Source organism: Bombina bombina, chromosome 6 (assembly GCF_027579735.1).
Source record: "Bombina bombina isolate aBomBom1 chromosome 6, aBomBom1.pri, whole genome shotgun sequence".
Taxonomy (NCBI): domain Eukaryota; kingdom Metazoa; phylum Chordata; class Amphibia; order Anura; family Bombinatoridae; genus Bombina; species Bombina bombina.
Genome location: NC_069504.1, coordinates 523,027,841 through 523,054,148, shown reverse-complemented (window position 1 = coordinate 523,054,148; position 26,308 = coordinate 523,027,841). Strand labels below are relative to the sequence as shown.

The window sequence follows — 26,308 nt, the reverse complement described above, 5'->3', positions numbered from 1 at the left end:
TATTTTTATTTTACAGGCAACTTTGTATTTATTTTAACTAGGTAGAATAGTTACTAAATAGTTATTAACTATTTACTAACTACCTAGCTAAAACAAATACACATTTACCTGTAAAATAAAACCTAACCTGAGTTACACTAACACCTAACATTACACAACAATTAAATAAATTACATAAATTAAATACGATTACCTAAATTACAGAAACAAACAAACACTAAGTTACACAAAATAAAAAACAAATTACAAGATATTTAAACTAATTACACCTAATCTAATAGCCCTATCAAAATAAAAAAGCCCCCCAAAATAAAAAAAAACCCTAGCCTAAACTAAACTAAACTACCAATAGCCTTTAAAAGGGCCTTTTGCTGGACATTGCCCCAAAGAAATTGGCTCTTTTACCTGTAAAAAAAATACAAACAACCCCCCAACAGTAAAACCCACCACCCACACAACCAACCCCCCAAATAAAACCCTAACTACAAAACCTAAGCTCCCCATTGCCCTAAAAAGGAAAGGGCATTTGGATGGGCATTGCCCTTAAAAGGGCATTTAGCTCTACTGCTGCCCAAACCCTAATCTAAAACTAAAACCCACCCACTAACCCCTGAAGATCCACTTACAGTTTTGAAGACCGGACATCCATCGTCAACGAAGCCGGGAGAAGGCTGGAACAGCCAATAGAATGGCATCAGCCAATAGGATTTTTTCAACCTTAATTCCGATTGGCTGATAGAATTCTATCATCCAATCGGAATCTAAGGGACGCCATCTTGGATGTATTCACTTAAAGGAACCTTCATTCGTCGGGAGTCGTCGTAAGAAGAGGATGCTCTGCGCCGGATGTCTTGAAGATGGACCCACTCCATGCCGGATGGATGAAGATAGAAGATACCGTCTGGATGAAGACTTCTGCCCGTCTGGAGGACCACTTCTCCCGGCTTCGTTGAGGACTTCTTGCTGCTTCGTTGAGGACTTCTCCCGGCTTCGTTGACGATGGATGTCCGGTCTTCAAAACTGTAAGGGGATCTTCAGGGGTTAGTGTTAGGTTTTTTTAAGGGTTTTGGGTGGGTTTTAGTTTTATATTAGGGTTTGGGCAGCAATAGAGCTAAATGCCCTTTTCAGGGCAATGGGGAGCTTAGGTTTTTTTAGTTAGGGTTTTATTTGGGGGGTTGGTTGTGTGGGTAGTGGGTTTTACTGTTGGGGAGTTGTTTGTATTTTTTTACAGGTAAAAGAGCTGATTTCTTTGGGGCAATGCCCCGCAAAAGGCCCTTTTAAAGGGACAGTCTAGTATAAATGAAACTTTCATTATTCAGATAGGACTTTTTATTTTAACCCCTTAATGACCGCAGCACTTTTCCATTTTCTGTCCGTTTGGGACCAAGGCTATTTTTACATTTTTTCGGTGTTTGTGTTTAGCTGTAATTTTCCTCTTACTCATTTACTGTACCCACACATATTATATACCGTTTTTCTCGCCATTAAATGGACTTTCAAAAGATACCATTATTTTCATCATATCTTATAATTTACTATAAAAAACATTATAAAATATGAGGAAAAAATGGAAAAAAACACACTTTTTCTAACTTTGACCCCCAAAATCTGTTACACATCTACAACCACCAAAAAACACCCATGCTAAATAGTTTCTAAATTTTGTCCTGAGTTTAGAAATACCCAATATTTACATGTTCTTTGCTTTTTTTGCAAGTTATAGGGCCATAAATACAAGTAGCACTTTGCTATTTCCAAACCACTTTTTTTCAAAATTAGCGCTAGTTACATTGGAACACTAATATCTTTCAGGAATCCCTGAATATCCATTGACATGTATATATTTTTTTTCAAAGACATCCCAAAGTATTGATCTAGGCCCATTTTGGTATATTTCATGCCACCATTTCACCGCCAAATGCGATCAAATAAAAAAAAATGTTCACTTTTTCACAAATGTTTTTTCACAAACTTTAGGTTTCTCACTGAAATTATTTACAAACAACTTATGCAATTATAGCATAAATGGTTGTAAATGCTTCTCTGGGATCCCCTTTGTTCAGAAATAGCAGACATATATGGCTTGGGCGTTGCTTTTTGGCAATTAGAAGGCTGCTAAATGCCACTGCGCACAATACGTGTATTATGCCCAGCAGTGGAGGGGTTAATTAGGGAGCATTTAGGGAGCTTCTAGGGTTAATTTTAGCTTAAGTGTAGTGTAATAGACAACCCCAAGTATTGATCTAGGCCCATTTTGGTATATATCATGCCACCATTTCACCGCCAAATGCGATCAAATTAAAAAAAAACTTTAATTTTTTCACAATTTTAGGTTTCTTACTGAAATTATTTACAAACAGCTTATGCAATTATGGCATAAATGGTTGTAAATGCTTCTCTGGGATGCCCTTTGTTCAGAAATAGCAGACATATATGACTTTGGCGTTGCTTTTTGGTAATTAGAAAGTCGCTAAATGCTGCTGCGCATCACACGTGTATTATGGCTAGCAGTGAAGGGGTTAATTAGGTAGTTTGTACGGAGCTTGCAGGGTTAATTTTAGCTTTAGTGTAGAGATCAGCCTCCCACCTGACACATCCCACCCCCTGATCCCTCCCAAACAGCTCCCTTCCCTCCCCCACCCCACAATTGTCCCCGCCATCTTAAGTACTGGCAGAAAGTCTGCCAGTACTAAAATAAAAGTTTATTTTTTTTTTTTTTTTGTAAAGAAAAAAAAAAGCATATTTACATATGCTGTGTTTAGGATCCCCGCTTAACCCCCAACCTCCCTGATCCCCCCCAAAACAGCTCTCTAAGCCTCCCCCTCAGCCTTATTGGGGTCCATCTTGGGTACTGGCAGCTGTCTGCCAGTACCCAGTTTGCACAATCAAATGTTTATTTATTAATTTTCTTTTAATTTTTTCTGTAGTGTAGCTCTCCCCCCCCCCCCACGTACCAACCCCCACCACCTAAATGACACCTAAGGGGGTTTTCTTTTTACATTAAATGTCCCACTTTTATTTTGTTTTGGGACACATCTTTTCTGTAGTGTAGCGGTTCCCACCCGCTCCCTCCCCGTGCACGCGCCCGCCCCCGCCCCCTCGTGCACATGCGCGCACCCGCGCGCTCCCCCGGACTTCCCCGCCCACGATCCCGCCCACCCTCCACATGACCAGGGCCATCGATGGCCGCCACCCACCTACCACACCGGCTCCCACCCACCAACGATACCGGCCATCGATGTTCGGTGCAGAGAGGGCCACAGAGTGGCTCTCTCTGCATCGGATGGCCGCAAAAGGTTATTGCAGGATGCCTCCATATCGAGGCATCACTGCAATAACCGGAAAGCAGCTGGAAGCGAGCAGGATCGCTTCCAGCTGCTTTCCACACCGAGGACGTGCAGGGTATGTCCTCAGGCGTTAACTGCCTTTTTTCTGAGGACGTACCCTGCACGTCCTCGGTCATTAAGGGGTTAATTAACTTTCCAATTTACTTTTATCATCAAATTTGCTTTTTTCTCTTGGTATTCTTAGTTTAAACTAAACATAGGTAGGCTCATATGCTAATTTCTAAGCCTTTGAGGGCTGCCTCTTATCACATGCTTTTTAAATCTCTTTTCAACACAAAGAGACAGAAAGTACACGTGGGCCATATAGATAACACTGTGTTCAGGCACAGGAGGTTATTTGAGATCTAGCACAAACCAATGCTAAATTTAAGACAATAGATAATAAACAGTCACAGTCATGTGATCAGGGGGCTGGAAGAAGGTTCCTAGATACAAGGTAATCACAGAGGTAAAAAGTATATGAATATAACTGTGTTGGTTATGCAAAACTGGGGAATGGGTAATAAAAGGATTATCTATCTTTTAAAACAATAACAATTCTATGGTAGACTGTCCCTTTAAGGGCTATTGGTAGTTTAGTTTAGGCTAGGGTTTTTTTTTATTTTGGGGGGGCTTTTTTTACTTTGATAGGGCTATTAGATTAGGTGTAATTAGTTTAAATATCTTGTAATTTGTTTTTTATTTTGTGTAATTTAGTGTTTGTTTGTTTTTGTAATTTAGGTAATTTAATTTAATTGTATTTAATTTAGGTAATTTATTTAATTGTAGTGTAAGGTTAGGTGTTAGTGTAGGACAGGTTAGGTTTTATTTTACAGGTAAATTTGTATTTATTTTAGCTAGGTAGTTAGTAAATAGTTAATAACTATTTAGTAACTATTCTACCTAGTTAAAATAAATACAAACTTGTCTGTAAAATAAAAATAAAACCTAAGCTAGCTACAATGTAACTATTAGTTATATTGTAGCTATCTTATGGTTTATTTTATAGGTAAGTATTTAGTTTTAAATAGGAATTATTTAGTTATTAATAGTAGGTTTTCTTTGAATTTATTTTAATTATATTTAAGTTAGTGGGTGTTAGGGTTAGGGTTAGACAGGTTTAGGGGTTAATAACTTTAGCATTGTGGCGGCGACGTTGGGGGCGGCAGATTAGGGGTTAATAAATGTAGGTAGGTGGCGGTGATGTTAGGGGAGGCAGATTAGGGGTTAATAATATTTAACTAGTGTTTGTGATGCAGGAGTGCGGCGTTTTAGGGGTTAATATATTTATTATAGTGGCAGCGGTGTCTGGAGCGGCAGATTAGGGGTTAATAAGTATAATGTAGGTGTTGGCGATGTGGGGGCGGCATATTAGGGTTTAATAAGTGTAAGATTAGGGGTGTTTAGACTCTGGGTTCATGTTAGGGTGTTAGGTGTAAACATAAATTTTGTTTCCCCATAGGAATCAATGGGGCTGCGTTAGGGAGCTTTACGCTGCTTTATTGCAGGTGTTAGGCTTTTTTTCAGCCCGCTCTCCCCATTGATGTCAATGGGGAAATCGTGCACGAGCACGTACAACCAGCTCATCGCTGACTTAAGCAGCGCTGGTATTGGAGTGCGGTATGCAGCACAAGTTTGCTCTATGCTCACTTCTTGTCTTTTAACACCGGGTTTATAAAAACCTGTAATACCATCGCTGTAGGTAAGTGAGCGGTGACAATAACGTGCAAGTTAGCACCGCAACCCTCATAACGCAAAACTCGTAATCTATCCGAAAGGAAGTCAAAATCCTAGAAGTAAACTGGTACTGACATTTTCCTGCGGCTTACTTCACCACTGAGCTCTGTATTCTTCTTTCCGCTCCCTTATTGCTGGAGGATAGCTACTTCCGATATCACCCATTCTCCGTGGACTTACTCACCAGGGGGGATGGAATCAATGACACCTCACACGCAATTCAGCTTGCCGCGGTTCAGGTTTCCTCGGATTGACAGTTCGAGCTGTGTCGGTTGACTCCTCCCACTCCTTTGACGCACACACTTAAGCCCTCAGACAGCAAAGGATCCGTACAGTAACAACGGAGACCTCACTCCGTGAAGTAGGTATTTAAAAACATGAGTAGAACGGATCCCTAAAAATATATCAAACTTTATTCCAGTTTAAAAATGCATAGTACAATCCACCTCGTAGCTAGAAAATAGGCTAAGAAATGGTCTTACGCGTTTCGGCGTGAGCCTTAATCATAGACCATGGTCTTTATTAGTTCTTTATTACTGTAGAACCAATTTGGAACATTTTTTAAGAGGTTTAAGAGGTTGTTTATAGAATGCGACATCTCTCTCTATCAGACTTAACTCATCAGTATGTATTGATGGTGACTATGAAAACTTGGCAAGCTTTTGAAACTGTAATACAAATAAAAAGTTTAAAATTCACTTGATACAAATAAACAATACAATAAAAAGTGAAAAGATAATGGCAATATTTAAGGATACATATCTTGAGTCCACGTGTTATTTCATGATAATTCGTATTTTTGTATTTCAAATGACTTCTTGCCTCAAAAGTAAAAATAAAAATATATAGTGAAGTATAGTTTCAGTGGTGATATTCACACAGTGATCCCGCCAATGGGTTACTCACACTGCTAGGAGTAGACTACTGCCAGGTACCCAGTATTCATCCAATCGCAGACCGCTGCTTTCGATGATAACATATGTTTATTTGGAACACCACGCTTCATAAATTCACTCTGGCATCTGTCCACAAATAAGTATAAGTGGGCGGTATGTCAAAAATGCCTGTCCGGATGGAATACTGATAGAGTGCAGAGCCTGCTACGCTCAAAACCGCTGCAATTTTGCAATACCCGCGATACCTGTCCTGGTGACCGTAGAGGAGGTGTGGCTATGACATATATGAAGCTTTTGAAAATGGAAAAGTTAATGCAAATGTCATTAAATATATTGATCCCAACAGAATAAAGATTATAATATCAAAAATATTTATTTTCATTGCAAATAAATGTATATACTGTATGAGTATTCTTGGGAGCAAGTATAGGTAATGTGCAGTAACTATATCAGGATATTGGACGGATGTTTACATGTGTTTGATATACCACCTAGTAGCTTCTGAGACACAAGATTAACAAAAGGATGCATAGGGAACACAAAATAAAATAGTTTGATCCTTTTTGCTCCTGCCCTTTTAGAGCAATGTTTCTCAACTGTGATCATCCTGTACCCCCAACTGGCCAGGTTTTCATTATAGCTAAACTAGAACACAGGTGAAGTAATCAGCTGATCAGTAACCATGATTACTAATCTGCTTTCACCCATCAGCTGATTATTTAACCTGTGCATTGGTTCAGTTATAATGAAATTCTGGCCTGCTGGGGGGTGGTTTGCGAAACACTGTTTTAGAGCTCATCCTTTCCAGGTCTGAAATCTTGAAACTACTAGAACATTATGCTTTTAGCTGTGATTAAATGTGCATATTCTTATTGTTACTGTTGTATACTCATCATGTAGCTTTAATAGGCAAACAACATTTACATAGTTTATAAAATATATTGCCAACAGTATTTGCATCAAGAGTTAAACATACCTGGATTCACCTTTGGTTATCTTCCCTAGCACTAATTTTACAAGTAACCTTTTCAATGCATTTCAAGGTAGGAAAGAGATGTTTATTTGGGCTATAGATACTTAGCTGTCATTATTATTATATCTCTCCTCAGCAAAGTCTGGATCCAATCGATGAAGTTGCTGCTCTTATTGCTGCGACTGTACATGATGTGGATCACCCAGGGAGGACCAACTCATTTCTGTGCAATGGTGGGAGTGACCTGGCCATTCTCTACAATGACATAGCAGTGCTGGAGAGTCATCATGCAGCTCTGGCGTTCCAGCTGACCCTGAGAGATGATAAGTGCAATATATTCAAAAACATGGAAAGGTGATGTTTCTCTTTCCTATACCCAGAAACTGCATATAGTTAGCAGGCAAAGAAATCATACAGAGAACTGGCAATAAACACCCTGTATTTACAAAATATAGCTTTACGTTGCATTTACAGCCAGGCACAGAAATGTCTCCTCCTTTTTAAAGGTTTAAATGTAAGTTGTGTTACTCAAATTAATCTTTTATTTTTTTTATGGAGATTTCTTTCTTTTTTTACTATTTCCAATTTAAAGTAGTACAAATCTGATCTCAAGTGCAGGTGCATGTGTTGCTATGCTGAGCTTTTGTCTGTGATCTACCTTTAAACAGGAATGAATTTCGGACTTTGAGGCAGGCCATCATCGACATGGTTTTAGCAACTGAAATGACAAAGCACTTTGAGCATGTAAACAAGTTTGTTAACAGCATCAATAAACCATTAGCAGCACTGGAAGAAAACGGGGTGAGCAACACAATGATTCCAGTAATACAGGACTGCAATCTTTTTAGTCTGAACACACAGTGGTTATAAATGACAACACTGTATGCAAGTTTTACTAGGGGATATTTAAGGCATATCACTTAAATATCACATGTTGCATTTATTTGTTTAATTATGTTTCTACTAATTTGGGTCTGAGCAAAGGTGTTTTAGCTAAGAAGTTTTAAAATCTGAGCTGTAGAAAAGGGTTAGTATCACCTTGTGTTTGTCAGGCCTCAGAGCTGTCTTCTGTGAGAATGCACCAGCTTTTGGGATAAAATATCAGAAATCACATTCAGGTAGATTACGAGTTTTGTGCGCTATAGGGAAATTAACGACCGCCACAAAAGTGGCGGTATTTAACCTCCCTATAGCGCTGCTATTACAAGTTTTGTAAAACCCGGCTTGCGCGGGCGATATAGTTGCGTTGAGCTACATACCTCACCCAAATACAAGCAGTGTTTTGACGTGCTCGTGCACGATTTCCCCATAGACATCAATGGGGAGAGCCAGCAAAAAAAAAAGCCTAACACCTGCAATCGCGAAAACAAAAGCTCCGTAACGCAGACCCATTGATATCTATGGGGAAAGAAAAAGTTACGTTTAAACCTAACACCCTAACATAAAAACCATGTCTAAACACCCCTAATTTGCTGCTCCTAACATCGTCGCAACCTACATAATGTTATTAACCCCAATCTACTACCCCTAACATCGCCACCACCTAAATAAACTATTAACCCCAAATCTGCAGCACCCGATATCGCCGCCACCTACATTACAGTTATTAACCCCTAATCTGCCATCCCCAATGTCGCCGCCACTATACTAAAGTTATTAACCCCTAAACCTCTGGCCTCCCACATCACTAACACTAAATAAATATATTAACCCCTAAACCTAACGTAACCCTAAGCATAACCCTAAGTCTAACCCTAACCCCCCTTAACTTAAATATAATTAAAATAAATCTAAATTAAACTTACAATTATTACCTATTTTTATTTCACAGGTAAGTTTGTATTTATTTTAACTAGGTAGACTAGTTAGTAAATAGTTATTAACTATTTAATAACTACCTAGTTAAAATAAATAAAACGTTACCTGTAAAATAAAACCTAACCTGCCTTACACTAAAACCTAACATTACAATTAAATTAATAAAATACAATTATCTAAATTACAAAAAAATAAACACTAAATTACATAAAATAAAAAATGAAATTATCAAAAATAATAACGAATTACTCCTAATCTAATAGCCCTATCAAAATAAAAAAGCCCACCTAAAATAAAAAAAAACCCTAGCCTACACTAAACTGCCAATGGCCCTTAAAAGGGCCTTTTGCGGGGCATTCCCTCAAAGAAATCAGCTCTTTTACCTGTAAAAAAAAAATACAAACACCCCCCAACAGTAAAACCCACCACCCACCCAACCAAAACCCCCAAATAAAAACATATCTAAATAAACCTAAGCTAACCATTGCCCTTAAAAAGGCATTTGGATGGGCATTGCCCTTAAAAGGGCATTTAGCTCTTTTATATAGCCCAAACCCTAAGCTAAAAATAAAACCCACCCAATAAACCCTAAAAAAAAAACTAACACTAACCCCCGATGATCCACTTACAGTTTTCAAAGACCAGACATCCATCCTCATCAAGGCGGCAGAAGTCTTCATCCAAGCGGGCAGAAGTCTTCATCCAGACGGCATCTTCTATCTTCATCCATCTGGTGCGGAGCAGGTCCATCTTCAAGACATCCGGCGCAGAGCCACCTCTTCTTACGATCGTCGCTGGAAAATGACGTTTCCCTTTAAGTGACGTCATCCAAGATGGCGTCCCTTACATTCCGATTTGCTGAAAGAATTCTATCAGCCATTAGGAATTAAAGGGGAAAAAATCATATTGGCTGTTGCAATCAGTCAATAGGATTGAGCTTTCATCCTATTGGCTGATTGGAACAGCCAATAGAATGAGAGCTCAATCCTATTGGCTGATTGCAACAGCCAATAGGATTTTTTCCCCTTTAATTCCTATTGGCTGATAGAATTCCATCTTGGATGACGTCACTTAAAGGGAACCTTCATTTTCCAGTGGCGATCATAAGAAGAGGATGCTCCGCGCCGGATGTCTTGAAGATGGACCCGCTCTGCGCCAGATGGATGAAGATAGAAGATGCCATCTGGATGAAGACTTCTGCCCGCTTGGATGAGGATGGATGTCCGATCTTCGAAAACGTGGATCATTTTTTTTGTAATTTAGATAATTGTATTTTATTTATTTAATTTATTTTATTGTAATGTTAGGTTTTAGTGTAAGGCACGTTAGGTTTTATTTTACAGGTAAATTTGTATTTATTTTAACTATGTAGTTAGTCAATAGTTAATAACTATTTACTAACTAGTCTACCTAGTTAAAATAAATACAAACTTACCTGTGAAATAAAAATAAAACCTAAGATAGCTACAATATAACTATTAGTTATTTTGTAGCTAGCTTAGGTTTTATTTTATAGGTAAGTATTTAGTTTTAAATAGGAATTATTTAGGTAATAATTGTAAGTTTTATTTAGATTTATTTTAATTATATTTAAATTAGGAGGTGTTAGGGTTAGACTTAGGCTTAGGGTTACGTTAGGGTTAGGTTTAGGGGTTAATATATTTATGTAGTGATGTGGGAGGCCAGAGGTTTAGGAGTTAATAGTTTATTTGAGTATATTTCATTGTGGGGGCTTGCGGTTTAGTGGTTGATAGGTTTATTATAGCGGCGGTGTTGTCGGACGGCAGATTAAGGGTCAATAATATTTAAATAGTGTTTGTGATAAGGGAGGGCCGTGGTTTAGGGGTTAACAGGTTTATTATTGTGGCGACAATGTCGGGGAGCGGCGGAATAGGGGTTAATACATTTTTTAAGTGGCGGCGATGTCCGGAGCGGCAGATTAGGGGTTAATATTTTTATTTTAGTATTTGCAATGCGGGAGGGCCTCGGTTTAGGGGTTAATAGGTAGTTTATGGGTGTTAGTGCACTTTGTGACAGTTTAGTTATGAGTTTTATGGTACAGCTTTGTAGCATAAAACTCATAACTACTGACTTTAGATGGCGGTACGGATCTTGTTATTTTAGGCTGTACCGCTTACTTTTTGGCCTCACAGCAAAACTCATAATACCAGCGCTATGGGAGTCCCATTGAAAAAGGACTTTTTTTAAAGTGCGGTACTGACGTTGCGTGACGGCCAAAAAGGTGTGCGGTACAGCTATTCTGACAAGACTTGTAATAGCGACGTTAGGGAAAAAGCAGCGTTATGAAGCATAACGATGCTTTTTCACTCATAACGCAAAACTCGTAATCTAGCTGATTGTGTGTTCACATTAAAGAGACTTCTTTATTATATGAAAATAGTATTTAGAAATACAAAAAGGAAATTCTGTAGTGATATGTAGCACTTATATAAGACACATAAATTAAAAATGATGGTAGCTTGTGGCTATTTGCAGACTCCAGTAATTAACAGACAAAAAATAATCAATTCCCTCTTTTAAAAAAAAAGAATTCCCATCTTAGTCCAATTTCTAAACAGTATTTTCTTTAATGACAAATCACACATTTCTAACAAACTTGTCAATATATAGAACACCTCTTTGTTGACATCATTTATTAAAGCAACATGAAACATGTTTTTTTTTTTATTTCATGGTTCAGCTAGAGCATAACATTTTAAACAACTTTCCAATAAACATCTGTTATCAAATTTGCTTAATTTTCTCTGTATTCTATGTTTTATCAAAGTAGTAGTAACAAAACTCTGTGTACCAATCACTGCTGATAAAATCATACACACTGTCAGAAATAGATCACCCTTTCATTACATTGAGGTGTCTAATAGTTTATATCTCCCACTCCCTCTCTTTCTGTAGGGTGGTGTTGCCGATGAGGAAGCCGTCAAAACTATTTTGACATCTCCTGATAATCGAATCCTCATTAAGAGAATGCTTATTAAGTGTGCAGACATTTCCAATCCATGCAGAGCACTCGATCAATGCATTGAATGGGCAGGCAGAATATCAGAGGAGTACTTTGCACAGGTAATGCAATAATAACCTTAACTTTATAGGTACAGCAAACAGAGCTTTCGTTTTTGATGCATGATTAAGGCCGTAATGGGCTGAAACGTTGGAGATTGTGGTGCCACAATGGATTAAAAAAAAGTTATTATATTTTATTCAGCTGGTGTTGTGGAGTCTATACTTATTTGACTTCATAAAAGGGTATGCAAATTCATAATTTGGCTATCTAGGTTTTATTTATTTGAGTATTAATGGTCTTGACAAATTTCTATCAAATTCCAGAGCCAGAAAAAGTCATAAGAAGCCAGACAATAATTTGTTTATATATGTGCTAAGGGCCAGTTGTAAAAATGTGATTAGTTCACACCTGTCTTAATGCATTCATCTTTGCCATATTTAGGATCAGTATCACATCTGTTCTCATAGGTCTATATTTAAACAGATGTTTACTATATTTACTGCCGGCCCTCCATTTTGACAGTTGTTGTATGTATGATTCTTTTTATAACTATTATATCTAAACCCTTAAGGACCAATGCTATCTTGCACATCTTTCAGTTTGGTCTTTGACATGATGTATTTGTTTTAGTCTCCTTTACATAGTGGTTTGTTATTCTCTAGTATCCATCTCTGCAGGAACTAAGAGAACTTGTCTATTAAACAAAAAGTCTCAGCTATGTGTCTCACTTGTCCAGAAGAAGCTCACATTGTGTTGCTAGTGCACATACAACAGTTGTCTGATGTGTGTAAGCTCTGCTCCACCATTTGTGTGGTGTCTCCATGATAAGGTAGTGTATTTGTGTTGTTACATGTTTGTCTTGCCACTTTTAAAGGTGGAGCGTTGCCTAGGCATTTTTCTAGAAAATAGGGTTTCTTGAGCCATCTTCTTTATAGAGCATGTTTTAGACCTCCTTGCAAGTTTAGATCTTCACAGAATTACCGAAACCCAGTAGTTTATAGTATGTGTTTCTCTGCTTCCAAAGCTTACATTTTGGAATTCATTACAGGAGCAAGTCCTTTTCTGGTAATGTGTCTTCTTATAATGCCAACAAAAAAAAGGTAAAAAGATTATGCTAGAAATTGCATTTTAAATCAATCAATGTTAGGCAATTACTTGTTTGTTTTTCTATTGAATCAAAGGAAGTGAGTATGCTTCTAAGTTTTTATAAGCAGTGGCATTGTCCTGGTCAAATGTTTTCATCCATGTTTAAAATTTGTTATGCTTTTTTTCTGATTATGCCCATTAGATTTGGGTAGGTGATGTTAAAGGGGAACCTCCCATCTGCAGATTCTCCATACATACTGTATATATATATATATATATATATATATATATATATATATATATATATATATATATATATAGTGTGTTTTCCCAGGACCTTCTTAGCGGGTTCACCACCCAGCTACCAACATTAAAGGGACATAATACTCATATGCTTAATCACTTGAAACTGATGCAGTATAACTGTAAAAAGCTGACAGGAAAATATCACCTGAGCATCTCTATGTAAAAAAGGAAGATATTTTACCTCACAATCTCCTCAGCTCAGCAGAGTAAGTTCTGTGTAAAAAGTTATACTCAGCTGCTCCCAGCTGCAGGTAAACAAATTTAAAAAAATGAAGAAATGAACAGCAGCCAATCAGCATCAGCAGTGCTGAGGTCATGAACTCTTACTGTGATCTCATGATATTTGACTTAACGCTCATGAGATTTCATAGTAAGCTTCCTTTACCTGATTGGTGAAATAATATGAGAGTGCACGATGCTAGTCCCTTCAGATGTCCCAGGACAAACACACTAAAATGCTGCTTAGAAATCCTTTACAATGGGAGGTGGCTACTGAGGAACTTTTGAGGTAAAATATCTTTCTTTTTTACATAGAGATGTTCAGGTGATATTTTCTAATCAGCTTTTTACAGCTATGCTGCATCACTTTCAAGTGTTTAAACATTTTGGGTATTATGGCCCTTTAAGCTGATAAGCTGAAGTTAGCCAGTATTAAAAGTGTTTAGTGCACACACTATCATTAAATACTTTTATGTTAAATTACGCAGTTACCCTGTGCATTGGATAGCTGAAAATGAGATAATATTACACTGCCCCCACCCGGCTATTTCATAAAGCCAACCGGCTGTCAAAATTTTCTGTTGAGAGTACTATATTACAAGCTGAACAAGCAGAACAAAAAATAAAGGGAGAAAAGAAAAAAAATTCAAACTGTTAGGTTAGTGTTTAGAGGTTGACCATATCAGCTGAGGACACTAACAGCAAGGAAATGCCAAAGCCATCTGGTCTGTTAAGGGAGTATGTCAGCGCTAGTTAACATGCTTTTCTATAGTGACTCATATTCAACAAAAATAAGGCTGATTGGTGATGTACTTCACACGTCATTAGACAAAGATACTCAAAACTTTAAATTAAGTTAATACTAAATAAGAGACATGAAGGATGCTTCTGCCTTCAAGGAATATATGCTTATCTCAGCTGCATAGTTTTAAGGCTTTTCAGTCTATCCGCTTTACTTATACATTAACTGTGTCTACATTTGCATCTTATATGGACATCAGTCTGCTTTTTTGTATCTGATTTTGAGTAAACTTGCTTTAGCTGAGCTTTCTAAGTTACTATATTTTTAGTGCACCAGGGATATTCTGTGTTAGTCTGTCCGCTCACTTTTTCTGCACAAACTAGTGAAGCCCTGAGGAGTTTACCTGGTGAGTGAATATGCTTTATGCATGCTATTTCCATTTCTGAATTAAGGAGATTTACTCTGTTCTTTAGATCATCTGCATGTTTGTAATACATATCTAGGCTTCTTCAATTTGAAATTTTACTGGTGGGGAATAGATCAGCCTAAGTTTAATCTCAACCATACACATCTCAAGCTTTCAAAATAGGAAAGCATTTCTGAGTTATCCAGACTTATTTAAATGAAATGTCTCTTCTTATCAATATCTTTCAGGATATTTTGCAAGAGTTGTGAAATCCAGATTCAAAAGTAAACAGAAAAGGTGCTTGTTAACCAAGTATTGGTCCACAAAGATGGATTCAAAGACATTTGAGATTTCTGGAATATTTTGTTTTTCGGGTGATCAGAAGGCTTAAATTAAATAAATAGGGAGTTATCTTTCTGGCTATTTCCTATCCAGGAAGAACTTGGTTTTCAAGCCTGGCTCTTCTCGTTAGACAGAGACTTGACGGTGCTTGCACTGATTGCTTGATTACTGTGTCTTAACTCTACAGGACAAGATGGCTACCACCTTTTTGTTTGTGCGTAAATGTTGAAAATGTTACAGTTTCTCCACAATGGTGTGGCTATTTATTAGTAATTTGAATGGCCACGTTTCTGCTCTTTTTACTTTGTTTACAAAAAAATTGCTCTTCACCCTGATGCTTTGACATTCTTCCTGGTGATGGAGATAATGTGTCTTTGTTTTCAGCCCACCCTTTTCACCATGGGATCTGAATTAAGCTCTTTAAGTGTAATTTTATCATATTTAAGAATATATGCAAAAAATATCCTTAAATGAGGAAAAACACAGCAATTGATCTCCAAAACATTTATAGCTATGGATATAAATGTATGCTTAGTCCATGAGCCCTGCCCTTTCTTTATGCAGTTGGAGGCAGTACTTGTTTTGCACTTCATTTGCCCGGCTTTGTCTTTCTTGCTTTTCTGTTTCTCTCCATTTACTTGGCCATATGTATGACTGAGGGATTATGGGAAAGTGGGAGGGATTAAAGATCCTGAATGTAGGGGTATTTTTGCCTCCTCCTATAGGACTGGACTTATTCCACATGGACGCACAGAATTCCACATGTGATGTCTCCTGGACCATAATGAAAGAAATTAATTTATCAGGTAAGCATACTAAACTATACTATATTTTCTGCTGGTCCTCCAGTTTAAATTGTGTAAGTATGTTTCTCATTGTAACCAGGGATGTCTTGCACATCAAAAAATTCACATTTCTCTTGTTAGGTGTATCCAGTCCACGGATCATCCATTACTTGTGGGATATTCTCCTTCCCAACAGGAAGTTGCAAGAGGATCACCCACAGCAGAGCTGCTATATAGCTCCTCCCCTAACTGCCATATCCAGTCATTCTCTTGCAAGCTCTCAACATAGCTGGAGGTAGTAAGAGGAAAGTGGTAAAATATAGTTAGTTTTTTCTTCAAACAAAAGTTTATTGTTTTTAAATGGTACCGGAGTTGTGCTATTTTATCTCAGGCAGCATTTAGAAGAAGAATCTGCCTGCGTTTTTCTATGATCTTAGCAGAAGTAACTAAGATCCACTGCTATTCTCACATATGTCTGAGGAGTGAGGTAACTTCAGAGGGAGAATGGCGTGCAGGGTATCCTGCAATAAGGTATGTGCAGTTAAGTTTTTCTAGGGATGGAATTTGCTAGAAAATGCTGCTGATACCGGATAAATGTAAGTTAAGCCTAAATACAGTGATTTAATAGCGACTAGTATCAGGCTTGTTATCAGAGGTATATACTCTGATTAATGTGCAATATAAAATGTTTGCTGGCATGTTTAATCGTTTTTATATATGCTTTGGTGATAAAACTTATTGGGGCCTAGTTTTTTCCACATGGCTGGCTTTATTTTTGCCTAGAAACAGTTTCCTGAGGCTTTCCACTGTTATAGTATAAAAGTTACAGTTGGTGCAGTTAAAATTACAAACTGTGACATTCAGCTTCCCTCAGCAGTCCCCTGCATGCTATAGGACATCTCTGAAGGGCTCAAAAGGCTTCAAAAGTAGGAGCTGTGGCAGTTGTTATGACTGTTTACAAAACATATTTTTCGTTTTGTTAATCTGTTTTTTGTATTAAGGGGTTAATCATCCATTTGCAAGTGGGTGCAATGCTCTGCTAACTTGTTACATACACTGTAAAAATTTTGTTAGTTTAACTGCTTTTTTTCACTGTTATTTCAAATTTTGGCAAAATTTGTTTCTCTTAAAGGCACAGTAACGTTTTTTTTATATTGCTTGTTAACTTGATTTAAAGTGTTTTCCAAGCTTGCTAGTCTCATTGCTAGTTTGTATAAACATCTCTGACATAGAGGAAACTCCTTGTTCATTATGTTTAAAAGCCATGGTGGAACCCCATAGGAGAATGTGTACTAAATGTATTGATTTCACTTTAAACAATAAAGATCAGCTGTTATCTTTAAAAGAATTATCACCAGAGGATTCTGACGAGGGGGAAGTTATGCCGACTAACTCTCCCCACGTGTCGGACCCTTTGACTCCCGCTCAAGGGACTCACGCTAAAATGGCGCCAAGTACATCAAAGACGCCCATAGCGATTACTTTGCAGGACATGGCGGCAATCATGGATAATACCCTGTCAGCGGTATTAGCCAGACTGCCTGAATTCAGAGGAAAGCGCGATAGCTCTGGGGTTAGACGTAATACAGAGCGCGCAGATGTTTTAAGGCCCATGTCTGATACTGCGTCACAATATGCAGAAGCTAAGGAAGAGCTTCAGTCTGTGGGTGACGTCTCTAACTCGGGGAAACCTGATTCAGATATGTCTACTTTTAAATTTAAGCTTGAGAACCTCCGGGTGTTGCTTGGAGAGGTTTTAGCTGCTCTGAATGACTGTGACACAATTGCAGTGCCAGAGAAATTGTGTAGACTGGATAAATACTATGCGGTGCCGGTGTGTACTGACGTTTTTTCCAATACCTAAAAGGTTTACAGAAATTATTACTAAGGAGTGGGACAGACCCGGTGTGCCGTTTTCCCCCCCTCCTATTTTTAAAAAAATGTTTCCAATAGACGCCACCACACGGGACTTATGGCAGATGGTCCCTAAGGTGGAGGGAGCAGTTTCTACTTTAGCAAAGTGTACCACTATCCCTGTCGAGGACAGTTGTGCTTTTTCAGATCCAAGTGATAAAAAATTAGAAGGTTACCTTAAGAAAATGTTTATTCAACAAGGTTTTATCCTGCAGCCCCTTGCATGCATTGCTCCTGTCACTGCTGCTGCGGCGTTCTGGTTTGAGTCTCTGGAAGAGGCCTTTCAGACAGCTACTCCATTGACTGAAATACTTGACAAGCTTAGAACACTTAAGCTAGCTAATTCTTTTGTTTCTGATGCCATTGTTCATTTGACTAAACTAACGGCTAAGAATTCTGGATTCGCCATCCAGGCGCGTAGGGCGCTATGGCTTAAATCTTGGTCAGCTGACGTGACTTCAAAGTCTAAATTACTTAACATTCCCTTCAAGGGGCAGACCCTATTCGGGCCTGGTTTGAGGGAAATTATTGATGACAGTATTGGAGGTAAGGGTCATACCCTTCCTCAGGACAGGGTCAAATCAAGGGCCAAACAGTCTAATTTTCGTGCCTTTCGAAACTTCAAGGCAGTTGCAGCATCAACTTCCTCTGCTACAAAACAAAAGGGAACTTTTGCGCAATCCAAGCCGGCCTGGAAATCTAACCAGGCCTGGAGCAAAGGCAAGCAGGCCAGAAAGCCTGCTGCTGCCTCTAAGACAGCATGAAGGAACGGCGCCCTATCCGGCAACGGATCTAGTAGGGGGCAGACTTTCTCTCTTCGCCCAGGCGTGGGCATGAGATGTTCAGGATCCCTGGGCGTTGGAGATCATATCTCAGGGATATCTTCTGGACTTCAAAGCTTCCCCCACAAGGGAGATTTCTCCTTTCGAGATTATCTGTAAACCAGATAAAGAAAGAGGCATTCTTACGCTGTGTGCAAGACCTCCTAATAATGGGAGTGATCCATCCAGTTCCACAGATGGAACAAGGACAGGGATTCTATTCAAATCTGTTTGTGGTTCCCAAAAAAGAGGGAACCTTCAGACCAATTTTGGATCTAAAGATCTTAAACAAATTCCTCAGAGTTCCATCGTTCAAAATGGAAACTATTCGGACAATCCTACCTATGATCCTGGAGGGTCAGTACATGACCACAGTGGATTTGAAGGATGCTTACCTTCACATACCGATTCACAAAGATCATCATCGGTTCCTAAGGTTTGCCTTTCTAGACAGGCATTACCAGTTTGTGGCTCTTCCCTTTGGGTTAGCTACAGCCCCAAGAATTTTTACAAAGGTTCTGGGGTCTCTTCTGGCGGTCCTAAGACCATGTGGCATAGCAGTGGCCCCTTATCTAGACGACATCCTGATACAGGCGTCAAACTTCCAAATTGCCAAATCTCATACGGACATAGTGTTGGCATTTCTGAGGTCTCATGGGTGGAAAGTGAACGAGGGAAAGAGTTCTCTATCACCCCTCACAAGGGTTTCCTTCCTAGGAACTCTGATAGATTCTGTAGAAATTAAAATTTACCTGACGGAGTCCAGGTTATCAAAGCTTCTAAATTCCTGCCGTGTTCTTCACTACATTCCGCGCCCTTCGGTGGCTCAGTGCATGGAAGTGATCGGCTTGATGGTAGCGGCGATGGACATAGTGCCATTTGCGCGCCTGCATCTCAGACCGCTGCAATTATGCATGCTCAGTCAGTGGAATGGGGATTACACAGATTTGTCCCCTCTGCTAAATCTTGATCAAGAGACCAGAGATTCTCTTCTCTAGTGGCTATCTCGGGTCCATCTGTCCAAAGGTATGACCTTTCGCAGGCCAGATTGGACAATTGTAACAACAGATGCCAGCCTTCTAGGTTGGGGTGCAGTCTGGAATTTCCCTGAAGGCTCAGGGATCGTGGACTCAGGAGGAGAAACTCCTCCCAATAAATATTCTGGAGTTAAGAGCAATATTCAATGCTCTTCTAGCTTGGCCTCAGTTAGCAACCCTGAGGTTCATCAGATTTCAGTCAGACAACATCACGACTGTGGCTTACATCAACCATCAAGGGGGGACCAGGAGCTCACTAGCGATGTTAGAAGTCTCCAAGATAATTCGCTGGGCAGAGACTCACTCTTGCCATCTATCAGTGATCCATATCCCAGGTGTAGAGAACTGGGAGGCGGATTTTCTAAGTCATCAGACTTTTCATCCGGGGGAGTGGGAACTCCATCCGGAGGTGTTTGCTCAATTGGTTCATCGTTGGGGCACACCAGAATTGGATCTCATGGCATCTCGCCAGAACGCCAAGCTTCCTTGTTACGGATCCAGGTCCAGGGACCCAGAAGCGACGCTGATAGATGCTCTAGCAGCACTGTGGTTCTTCAACCTGGCTTATGTGTTTCCACCGTTTCCTCTGCTCCCTCGACTGATTGCCAAAATCAAACAGGAGAGAGCATCGGTGATCTTGATCGCGCCTGCGTGGCCACGCAGGACCTGGTATGCAGACCTGGTGGACATGTCATCCTTTCCACCTTGGCCTCTGTCTCTGAGACAAGACCTTCTACTACAAGGTCCTTTCAATCATCCAAATCTAATTTCTCTGAGACTGACTGCCTGGAGATTGAACGCTTGATTTTATCAAGGCGTGACTTCTCCGAGTCAGTCATTGATACCTTAATACAGGCACGAAAGCCTGTAACCAGGAAAATCTACCATAAGATATGGCGCAAATATCTTCATTGGTGTGAATCCAAGAATTACTCATGGAGTAAGGTTAGGATTCCTAGGATATTGTCCTTTCTCCAAGAGGGTTTGGATAAAGGATTATCAGCTAGTTCTTTAAAGGGAAAGATTTCTGCTCTGTCTATCGTTTTGCACAAGCGTCTGGCAGAGGTTCCAGACGTCCAGGCATTTTGTCAGGTTTTGGTTAGAATTAAGCCTGTGTTTAAACCTGTTGCTCCTCCATGGAGCTTAAACTTGGTTCTTAAGGTTCTTCAAGGAGTTCCGTTTGAACCCCTTCATTCCATTGATATCAAACTTTTATCTTGGAAAGTTCTGTTTTTGATGGCTATTTCCTCGGCTCGTAGAGTCTCTGAGTTATCAGCTTTACAATCTGATTCTCCTTATCTGATTTCCCATACAGATAAAGTAGTTCTGCGTACAAAACCTGGGTTTTTACCTAAGGTAGTTTCCAACAAGAATATCAATCAAGAGATTGTTGTCCCATCATTGTGTCCTAATCCTTCTTCAAAGATAATAATTTGTACGTAGTCCATGCATTAAAGTTTTACTTACAAGCGACTAAAGATTTTCGTCAAACATCTTCCCTGTTTGTTGTTTACTCTGGACAGAGGAGAGGTCAAAAGGCTTCGGCAACCTCTCTTTCTTTTTGGCTTCGGAGCGTAATACGCTTAGCCTATGAGACTGCTGAACAGCAGCCCCCTGAAAGGATTACAGCTCATTCTACTAGAGCTGTGGCTTTCACCTGGGCCTTTAAAAATGAGGCTTCTGTTGAACAGGTTTGCAAAGCGGCGACTTGGTCTTCACTTCATACCTTTTCAAAATTTTACAAATGTGATACTTTTGCTTCTTCGGAGGCTATTTTTGGGAGAAAGGTTCTACAGGCAGTGGTCCCTTCCGTTTAAGTACCTGCCTTGTCCCTCCCTTCATCCGTGTACTTTAGCTTTGGTATTGGTATCCCACAAGTAATGAATGATCCGTGGACTGGATACACCTAACAAGAGAAAACATAATTTATGCTTACCTGATAAATTTATTTCTCTTGTGGTGTATCCAGTCCACGGCCCGCCCTGTCCTTTTAAGGCAGGTCTAAATTTTAAACTACAGTCACCACTGCACCCTATGGTTTCTCCTTTCTCAGCTAGTTTCGGTCGAATGACTGGATATGGCAGTTAGGGGAGGAGCTATATAGCAGCTCTGCTGTGGGTGATCCTCTTGCAACTTCCTGTTGGGAAGGAGAATATCCCACAAGTAATGGATGATCCGTGGACTGGATACACCACAAGAGAAATAAATTTATCATGTAAGCATAAATTATGTTTTTCAGTTTGGTCTTTGACGTCCTGTATTTGTTATAGTGTCCTTTTAGTTAGTGGTTTATTACTCCTTAGCATCCATGCAGCAACTAAAACAACTTGTCTGTTTAAAACAAATACAAATAAAATGTATACCTGATAAATTTCTTTCTTTCCGGACATGGAAAGTCCACAACGTCATTCCAATTACTAGTGGGATATTCACTCCTGGCCAGCAGGAAGAGGCAAAGAGCACCACAGCAAAGCTGTTAAGTGTCACTTCCCTTACCCATAACCCCCAGTCATTCAGCCGAAGGGAAATGAAGAAAGAAGATAACACAAAGGTGTAGAGGTGCCTGAGGTTTAGAAAAAAATTACTGTATAATCTTAAGGGAGGGGTCGTGGAAAGAAAGAAATTTATTAGGTAAGCATAAATGTTATTTTCTTTCCTAAGAAATGGAGAGTCCACAACGTAATTCCAATTACTAGTGGGAGCCAATACCCAAGTTAGAGGACACGGAATGAACAGGGAGAGAGAACAAGACAGACAAACCTAAACAGAAGGCACCACCACTTGAAGAACCTTTCTCCCAAAAGAGGCCTCAGCCTAGGCAAAAGTATCAAATTTGGAAAAAGTATGCAGAGAGGATTATGTTGCAGCCTTGCAAATCTGTTCCACAGAAGCTTCATTTTTGAAACCCCAAGAAAAGGAGACAGCCCTAGTGGAATAAGCAGTAATTCTCTCAGGAGGCTGCTCTCCAGCAGTCTTATATGGAAAACGAATAATACTTCTCAACCAGAGGGAAAGAGAAGTAGAAGTATCCTTTTGACCCTGAGAAACAAACAAACACGGCAGAAGACTGGCAAAAATCCTTAGTAGCCTGTAGGTAGAATTTTAGAGCACGCACAACATCCAATTTGTGCAACAGACGTTCCTTATGAGATGAAGGATTAGGACAGAGGCAAGGAACAACAATTTCCTGATTAATATTTTTATCCGAAACCTCCAAGGAGGAAGAGATGACATCTTCACAAGGTCTGCATACCAGATCCTGCAAGGCCAAGCAGGGGCTATTATAATTACAGACGCTCTCTCCTGTTTGATATGAGCAATGAATCGTGGAAGGAGCGCAAATGGAGGAAACAGGTATGCTAGACCGACCTTCCAAGGGACCGCCAGAGCATCTATCAGAGCGGCCTGCGGATCTCTTGAACCGTACCTTGGAAGCTTGGCGTTCTGATGAGACGCCATCAGATCTAACTCCAGCACCCCCCACTTTACGTTTAGCCTGGAGAACACCTCTGGATGGAGAGCCCACTCCCCGGGATGAAATGTCTGTCTGCTCAGAAAATCTGCCTCCCAGTTGTCCACTCCTGGAATGTTGATAGCAGATAGAAAACAATTGTTTTGGGGAGAACAGACTCCTCCCGAGTCCATAGGCCCTGAGCCTTTAACAAGTCCCATACTGCTCCCCCAGCCTAGAAGGCTGGCATCCGTGGTCACAATCACCCAGGAAGGTCTCTGGAAGCATGTGCCCTGAGACAGAGGATCCTGAGAAATCCACCATGAGAGAGAATCTCTTGTCAACTGGTCCATATCTATCCTCTGAGACAGATCTGAATGATATCTGTTCCATTGTCTGAGCATGCATAATTGTAGAGCTCTCAAATGGAATCGAGCAAAGGGAATGATGTCCATGGAAGCGACCATCAGACCATTTACCTCCATACGCTGAGCCACTGATGGCCAAACAGTAGACTGTAGAGAGAGGCAAGAGGAGAGAAGCTTGGATTTTCTGACCACCATCAGAGAAATTGTCATAGATAGGGAATATCTGATGGTCCTTAAGAAACAGACCAAAGGAACTCTTCTCCAGATAGCAAGGCCAAACGTTAGAGCAACAAACTGAAAGTGCTTGTCTAGGAAAGCAAATCTCAGGAAATTGTGATGATCCCTGTGGATGGGAACATGAAGATACGCGTCCTTCAGGTTTATGGTTGTCATGAGCTGACCTTCTTGGACCAAGGGAAGAATGGAATGAATGGTTTCCATTTTGAAGGACGGAACCCTGAGAAACTTGTTGAGACACTTTAGGTCTAAAATAGGTTGGAGAGTTCCCTCTTTTTTGGGAACCACAGACAGGTTTGAATAAAATCCCAGACCTTGCTCTCTTACTGGAACAATCACTCCCAGGGAGAAAAGGTCCTGAACACACTATAAGAATGCCTCTCTTTTTAACTGATCCGCAGATAACCTTGAGAGGAGAAATCTGCCCTTGGGAGGATGAGATTTGAATTCTATTTTATAACCCTGAGATACTATCACCAGAGCCCAAGGACTGGGACATCTTGTATCCACGCTTGACAAAAAATGGAAAGTCTGCCCCACACATGATCCGATCCCGGACCGGGGGCAGATCCTTCATGCTGACTTAGTCTCAGTTGAGGGTTTCTTTGATTGCTTCCCCTTGTTCCAAGACTGATTGGGTCTCCAAGAAGACTTGGACTGCTCCTGCTTAGAGGAGGGGGAGGAAGGCTTTGGACCTTTGAAGTTACGAAAGGAATGAAAATTACTTTGACATACTTTAAGTCTATTCTTCTTGTCTTGTGGTAGATAATTTCTACCAGACCAGGACCAAACAAGGTCTTACTTTTATAAGGTAGCGACGGAAACTTGGACTTGGAGGTAACATCAGCTGACTAAGATTTTAGCCACAGAGCCCTACGGGCTAGAACAGTGAAGCCAGACATCTTGGCTCCAAGTCTAATAACTTACATGTTAGCATCAGAGATCAAGGAGTTGGCTAGTTTGAGAGCCTTAATCCTATCTTGTATCTCCTCTAACGGAGTCTCTTCTAAAATCAATTCAGACAAAGCATTGCACCAATAAGATGCTGCACTTGCTACTGTGGCAATACAAACTGCAGGTTGCCATTGAAGACCTTGCTAAACATACATCTTCTTCAAATAAGCCTCCAGCCTTTTGTCCATGGGATCTTTAAAGGAACAGCTATCCTCAATAGGGATCATAGTTCTCTTAGCCAGGGTAGAAATAGCCCCTTCTATTTTAGGCACCAAGCGCTATGAATCTCTAATGGAGTCGGCAACAGGAAACATCTTTTTAAAGACGGGAGATGGGGAGAAAGGTATCCCTGGCTTCTTCCATTTCTGTGTAATAATCTCCGTCACACGTTATGGAACAGGAAACACTTCCACAGAGGAAGGAACATCATAGTATTTGTTAAGCTTACTAGATTTCTTAGGGTTGACAGCGACAGGAGAGTCGGAGTCGTCCAAAGTAGCCAGTACTCCTTTAATAGTAAACAAAGGTGTTCAAGCTTAAATCGGAAGTTTACTTCTTCAGCATCAGACAAAGGGATTATACTGTCCGAATCTGAGATTTCACCTTCAGAGGCTACTGAGGTATCCTCCTCATCAGACTTATGAGGGAGGGCAACCAGCGTAGTAGCAGACAGGACAGACACCTTACACTCTGATTTTTTTTTAGATTTCCTCTTGCACTTCCCCATCATGGGAAAAGCACATAAAGTCGCTGATATCGCAGAGGATATCTGTGCAGCAAAATCTGATGGCAAATAAACTCCTCCAGGAGGCTGAAAGGAACTGCAGGGCACTGTATGTGAAGCCATGGAGGCTTGGGTAGTTAGAGGAGAAAGCTGTGGCATTGCCTAAACAGTATCATCCTGAGAGACATTAGGCTCAGAAACAAACATTTCAAAGTCTTTTCTAAACATGAAGAACAAAATTGTATAGGTAACACAATTTGGGCCTCAAGACACAATAAACATTTATCCATAGGAGCAGACTCCTGTTCCATGTTTATAGGTAAAAGAATTCCCAATAATTAAAGGAATGACTGATATATGAAAATGACACTGTCACTTTAAGAGAAACTTTTAATCTCCTCAGAGCAATATTCAAAACAAATGAAAAGGTGCCTCTACACCTCAGGCAGACTGAGGTGCCTTACCTTAACCTTCAATTCCCAAATTGTTTGGCAAGCAACTGTACATCGATCGAAAAAACAATCTGACACCAAGAAGCTGTCCAAAATGACTCCGCTCAACTCAGGAACTCAGTCGGGTGAGGGAGAGGTCACATGACCAGCAGAAATAGAAACTGCACAGCAATAACTAAAAGCGCACGTTTCTAGCAGTAACTGCCTAGTAAAAACTTGATACAACAAAGTAGAGCCCAACAATCACATTCCGTAATAAATAAAAGTCCCAATAAACTGAAACTTATATATAGAAAGCCTCAGAGAAAACAACCCATAACCGCATGTAAAGTTAACCCCTTGGTCTCCACACATACATAAAGTGCGTGCACCCTGCCCAAATAAATCCTTCCTAAATGATTAATTATGTCCCAATAATTACTGCAGCTAAATCTTCTCAAGTGCAAGTCTACAATACCTAGAAGACAAAAGCACCTGCAAATCCAGCTGTCCGGCAGGAAGACAGCTCACAAGGTGTGATATCACACATACTCCTATCAGAGACCTGCAGAAAAAGAAAGAACAGAGTAACCAACACTGGCTTTCTATAACAAGGGCAGCAGGCATGTTAGAAAACCAAGCAAGGACTACCTCACAACTTTCTAACTGCTTAAAATCCACCACTACTCTTACTCAAGAGATTGACGTGG

At 39.9% G+C, this 26,308-nt stretch overlaps 1 protein-coding gene across 3 annotated transcripts in view; it reads left to right on the top strand.

Moving 5' to 3' along the window:
* PDE8A (phosphodiesterase 8A) overlaps positions 1 to 26,308 on the top strand; it is a 1,084,545-nt gene that overhangs the window by 1,037,245 nt on the left and 20,992 nt on the right. For all 3 annotated transcript variants that reach the window (XM_053717432.1, XM_053717431.1, XM_053717430.1), the window contains exons 18-20: positions 7,069 to 7,286; positions 7,601 to 7,733; positions 11,667 to 11,834. In XM_053717432.1, coding sequence (XP_053573407.1) covers positions 7,069 to 7,286; positions 7,601 to 7,733; positions 11,667 to 11,834 — 519 coding nt within the window. The remainder of the gene's footprint in view (positions 1 to 7,068; positions 7,287 to 7,600; positions 7,734 to 11,666; positions 11,835 to 26,308) is intronic.